This window comes from Chrysochloris asiatica, unplaced genomic scaffold (assembly GCF_000296735.1).
Source record: "Chrysochloris asiatica unplaced genomic scaffold, ChrAsi1.0 scaffold00374, whole genome shotgun sequence".
NCBI lineage: Eukaryota > Metazoa > Chordata > Mammalia > Afrosoricida > Chrysochloridae > Chrysochloris > Chrysochloris asiatica.
Genome location: NW_006408892.1, coordinates 2,028,711 through 2,034,766, shown reverse-complemented (window position 1 = coordinate 2,034,766; position 6,056 = coordinate 2,028,711). Strand labels below are relative to the sequence as shown.

General features: G+C 50.2%; 1 protein-coding gene across 1 annotated transcript in view; it reads right to left on the bottom strand.

Moving 5' to 3' along the window:
- Nucleotides 1-4,927: 4,927 nt before the first annotated feature.
- ARMC6 (armadillo repeat containing 6) overlaps nt 4,928-6,056 on the bottom strand; it is a 70,290-nt gene continuing 69,161 nt past the window's right edge. The window contains exon 14 of the mRNA XM_006876346.1: nt 4,928-5,228. Within this exon, the coding sequence (XP_006876408.1) occupies nt 4,928-5,228 (301 nt within the window). The remainder of the gene's footprint in view (nt 5,229-6,056) is intronic.

The window sequence follows — 6,056 nt, the reverse complement described above, 5'->3', positions numbered from 1 at the left end:
TGGCAACAATTGTGAGGTTGGCCCATGATCGGGCAGTGTTTTGTTCTGTTGTGCATAGGGTCGCTATGAGTCGATACCAACTCAATGGCACCTAACAACAACAACAATGCTATGAGCTACTTGAATACTACTATTGTTATTGTTATGTGCCGTGGCCTCGGTTCCAACACATAGCGACCCTGTACAGGGTTTCCAAGGCTGTAAATCTTTACAGGAGCAGAAAGCCTCATCTTTTTCCCACGGAACAGCTGGTAGTTTCGAACTGCTGACAGAACTTTTTTATCTGTTTTTGAATGCTTGGAAATGAAGAGCAGATGGAAAATGAAAATAGAAATCTTGACTAACATGGGGAATGAAGGGGAAATGAAAAGCAGGAGAGTAATGTCCTGAACAATGAGGTCTGAGGAAGCGGGAAGCACTTGGTGGAATAGCACCCAGGCTTAGACTAAAGGGGCCCCCACCAGCTCCAACAGTGCCCCTAGCCACACACCCTGGCAGAGCCTCCTCTCAGACCCACACTCAGCCTCTTCTGAGCTCATTACTCAGCTTCAGGCACCAAAAAGCCCCAGTGGTGTTATTTCTTCCCCCTCAATGTTCCCCTGCATGTGACCCCAGCCCCTGATCCTCCACTTAAACTCACCCCTCTACACCACCACCTAGCCCTCATTCTTTGGTCGCATCTGCATCATTCCAGTGACCCCCATACCTCAGAGTCCTGACTCCCTCAGGAATCCTGTCTGCTCCAGCTTCAACACCCCAGACCCTGGACCTCCTTTTCTGGACCCCACCTGGGTCCTTGCAAAAAAAGGCACCAACCATCCCTCCCACAGCACTCTACTCAGCTAACTTCACTAATTCATTGCAGTGGCCCCACAGAACGCAGACACCATACTTGGAGTTACGGGCTTTACTAGGAAAGTTAACACTACAGTAAAAAGTCAGAACGGCTCAGGGCACAGTCCCAGTCAGACAGCCTCTCAGCGAGGCCATCAGCCAGGCCTCTCCCTGGTCCCTGGTCTCAGCCATGTTTCTCTTGGTCTCTATCCTGTCCCAGCAATGTTCCAGCAAAGCTCTTTTAGGGCTGCTGAGAAATGCCCCAAAGACTCCATTCCTCTAAAAGACTCAGCCCAAAGGCATTTGACTCTAGTTTTGTGGGTCAGCAAATCTAGCTTCTCAATTAGTGCCTTGCGTCACCCTACTCCACAAGGAAGTCTCCTGGCCATAGGTTCTCAGTTTTGCGTGTTCCCTGAGCTGGGAACCTTGCTTCTGATGCTCTGTTCTTGGTTTTGCTGCTGCTGTTTCTCTCCCACTTCTCCAGTGTTAGCTTTCTGCCCCTGGTTCAAGGCAGTTCAATGCACAGGGATCTTACTGTCCAAAGGATGTGCACCACTTCTGGCTTTTCTTCCTTGATGGTGTGTGATCACCCACCTCTGCTTCTGAGATGGTTCTTTGTATACCCAGCTGGTGACAAAATTGACCAATCACAATTAGCCCTGTTAAGAATCTCTTACAACTGAAGCATATAATCCATCAGCATTTCTCCCACCGTTTCTTACCCACCATGGTGGGAGTTCAAAAAGATTATGGCAAGAAGAGACAGTAAATTGTGAGCATCACAACCCTAAGAAGCCTTGGTAGCGTGTTGGATTATGAGCTGGGCTATTAACCAAAAGGTCAGTAGTTTAAATCTACCAGTTGCTCTGAGGGAGCAAGATGAGACTTTCTGCACCCATAAAGATTTACAGCCTCGGAAACCCTATCCAGGGTCATTGGTGGCAAACAACCCAACACATAGAAGCACAAGTCCTCATGAGGTGCTGACTTCCTGAGGATTCCATAGCTGCTGCTTGCAGACACCCTACCCAGGTGGGGCTAAAATGGTAAGATAAGCAATTTTACCTGTGGGATTAAACCCACTGCTGTAAAATGAATGGACTCATAAGGACCCTGGCAGGACACAGAACTGCTCCATAGGATTTCCGAGGCTGCGTTCTTTTTACAGAAGCACATGGCCTGATCTTTCTCCCATGGAGTGGTTGGTGGGTTTGAACTGCTAATCTTTCAGTTAGTAGACTAGTGCTTAAACCCACTGTACCAACAGGGCTCCTGTCAGATTAGCAAAGACCAAGAGGTCGGAAACCATTCGTTGCTGAGAGCGGGTGCTGTAAATCTGTATACTCCCTTTGTAGGGATAACCGATATTTTTATTAATCTTTGAATTGATTCCCTGGAAGCCTACCCTGAGACAAACACTGGAGGGCATGTGGGGCATCTAGGAGGGAGCCCAGGAAGCCAGTACGGATGTTAGGGAGGGATGGAGCCCTGCAGCGTGGTGCCAGAGAGCAGGTAACATTGTGGGCAACTGGGGCTTGGTTCTAATGGGGGCTCAGAGCATAGGGCACCCACCTCCACCTGGTCCTACTCAGAACTCTTGACAGTCATCGGTGAAGGGTTGCTCTGGGGAGTCTTGAGTTGAAATTGCTTAAGCAAGCAGCCATTGGTGGGAACTATGAATGCTGAGCTTCAGCCAGGGCACCAACAGCATCAGCTACACTCTCTACATCCCCCTCGATCCCCGAACCCAGCAATGCTTTTGTAGAAACTCACACCACAGACACTCCAGCCGTATGAACAAACAGAAGTCTAGACAAGGATATTTTTTCCAAAACTGCTTTGTCAACAAAAGAAAAATAAACTGTTTTAAAAAGAAGATAAAGTGATTCACACTGCTGGACGTGGAGGGGCAGTTAAGCTTCAGCTGAGGCCAGATCCAGCAGCCTGAGTATCACGAGGAGCCCAGCTCTCACCCATCTCTGAACTACTTCCTGCCACGTTTGCTTGTTGGGATTGCTCCCACCTGTGGTCACAGGGCCAGGCTGCAGCCTCTCCACCAAGATTAGAGGATGCAGATGGTAACTGTCCTTGTCACCCTAGACAAGGTCGCACACCCACCCCAATACTATTAGAGGCTGTGACAGTGGGGGTGGGGGTGACTCCCTTGAGGCTGGGGCTAGTGTGGGAAGTAGACTTGGGGGCCAGCTCATTAGCCCCTAGTCACCACTGGTAGCAACAGCTCACTAACCCCCTAGTTACCAATCAGTGAGGTGTCCGTGGACTTGGTCATGGCCTTCCTTCCAAAATGTAAGTGCCAAAAACAAGAGTTAGGAACTGTTTACCAAAACAGCCTAGGGAAACCCACATGGACACCTCCACCTCAGTGCTGTGTGTGTTGATGTGGGTGGGGGCTCAATCATGAGACCCCAGTGTTTCCCCCTGGTGGGGGTACATCACTTGGGGAAACTGTGGTCCCAGTGTATGACAGACACAGATGGGGGAGTCAAATTCTTGTTAAAGTCCCAGAAGTAGAGCTGGGCCTGGCTGTCTCCTGCACCTCCTGGGGCCAAGACGGGAGCCTGGTGTCCTGGAAGATTGCTCCTTATACAACGAATTTGTACAACAGGCATCTTGAGAAGGTCTGTGTAAACAATTCAAACAACAACAAAGAGCAGATTCCACAAAGCAGATTCACCAATTTGTCAAAATATTCATGCTGGCTAGGGGTGGTCAGGGCTAAAGAGACGTGAGCAAGTAAAAAAAGTCATTTTAATTTTTATTAAATATACTCTCTTGACACAAATCTTAAAATATATAAACATTATATATAAACAAAGTGTCTTCATAGCGTCAAAGTAGAACTCCAAACCAGGATGAGTGGGGGGGGCAGGGGGGGCTTGACCAAGACCCCAGAGACATCATGGGGCTAGCAGGACTAGGGAGCTGTCCCTTTTCTCCTGCTCCACTGTGAATGGAGAAAGGGAGCTCCTATACCTTGGTGCTCTTGAGCTTTGGGCACCCCACAAGTCTCCATTGGGTCCTGCCTCCCAGGCACTGGGCAAGGTTTGGAGGGGGTAAGGCTGGACCCTCACAGCCATCCCAGACTGTTTAGGTCCCTGAGGACTCATCATCCGGGACTCATCTGAGGAATGACTGTCTTAAAGAGTGCCAGGACAAGGACTTTCACACCCGAAGGTCAGTCTGAGAGCAGAGCCCTGAGGACAGGTGATGGAAACATGAGTCATACTCGGTGACAAGACACCAACTCAGATGCATTCACACCACAGGCTGCTGTTCCCACACAAAACCAACTCTCACCTTCACATCTGTCAAAGTTAAAAAACAAAACCAAATCAGAACCCCAATTGTCATTAGTAAGCAGGTGTTGCCTGAGGGTACCTGGACTCCCCCACTTTCAACCCCAAAATACAATCCTTCGTTGGGGGCGGGGATTAGGGTGGGGGTGGGTGGACGGACATGGATGGATGCCCCGGGCCGTGGGGCTGGAGGGTATAAGCTGGGCTGATCTTATTTCCTGCAAATGCCAAGTGGAGCTGAGACCCAAATGGCTTCAGCTTTGTGTACAGAGTCACAAGATGGGTGGGCAGTAGAAGGGATGACACACACACACATACATACTCTTAGGGGTCTTCAGCCACCACACTGTGGAATCAGGGATCAGGCAGGGTGGCCCAAAGAGACACAGGCACTGGGGGCCAGGAGTCACTGGTGCATGGAAATTGTGGAGCAGGGATGGGGTGGAGCTGGGTGGGGTGAGAGGCTGCAGCAGGCAAAGCTGGTAGGGGAAGGCCCCCTCTAGGATAGTGTCCTTTCAGGAAAAGTCCCATCATTGGAGGTCAGGCCTCCCTACACTCACTGCCGCCACATCTGTCCCCATGGCCAGAAGTGGGTGGCAGGCTCTGGCTCAAGAGCTTAGAGGGGTCATTGGCAACGTCTTTGCCAAGGGCCCCATGGGAACATTCAGGAACAGTGGACCCCGCCTCCCTCCCCCACTGCACGTCAGGGCTGACAGGTTGGTCTGAGAGGCCTCAGGAAACAAGGGGCCACAGCCCCTGCGCCCTGAGGCGCCACCTTAACCCTGTAGGCGCTCCAGCAGGATCTGCATAAGGTCGAAGGTGGTGAAGCTGATGCCCACGGCGATAGGACCCTTGAGCCAGTTCATGCTTAGGCCCTTGTAGAGGCCACGCACAGCGCCCTCCTCACGCACAATGGTCCACAGCGTGCGCACGATGGAAGTGCGTGGGTAGCCCGTGACACCCGCCGTCTGCATGCGCCGTCGTACCACGTCCAGCGGGTATGATGATGATTGTCCGATGATGCCGGCGCAGGCCCCGAAAATCATGCGTTCAAAGGGGTAGGGCTGCCGATGGCCGCTGTACTCGGACAGAGGGGGCGGGAGTAGCGGAGTGAGGGTGAGGCACAGCCAACAACTCACACAGAGTGTACACGCACACTCACAGACCCTGACCCTATGCACCCCCCATACATACACCCCATGCCTACGTGTGCTTAAGCCCTTCCCCCCAGCAATTCCTTTTAAAACAAATTTTAAGTAAAGAGACCCCTGTGGGCATGGAGAAAGAAGCTGGCACCAGAGGATCAACAGTGATTCTTAAGTTCAGCTACAAAGTGTGAACCCTAACGTGAACTATGAACTTTAGCTAATAATGTGGTCAAGTGCAGTCAGATCAGTTCCGAATCACAGTGACACTGTACAAGGTTCCTGAGGCTGTAAATCTTAGTGGAAGCAGAAAGTCTTCTTTCTCCCTTGGGGCAGCTGGTGGACTCAAAGCCACTGCTTATCTTAGAGTCACACCAGGACTCCTACCTAATAATAGTATATCAAATAGTATGTAGATATTTGGCTCGTCAAACTTAGCAATGCGTCACACCAATTCTAGATGTTAATGACAGGAGAAACGTTTACAGGGGGAGAGGGCATATAGGAACTCTGGACTTGCTGAACAACTTGTTGGTAAACTTAAAACAACTCCAAAAGATAGGCTATTAAAATTTTTTTTCAGCTATAAATTTAGAATTAAGAATTACGATCAAGAGAACAAACAAGATGGCGGATTGGATGGAAGTGCAGTGAAGAGCTCCGCCAGCAATAACACAGAATATAGGACCAAGCAGGTCAGGGGATGGTCCCAGAACTCTGAACCACATATAACGGAATATTTAGAAGGTTGGAAGGCTTA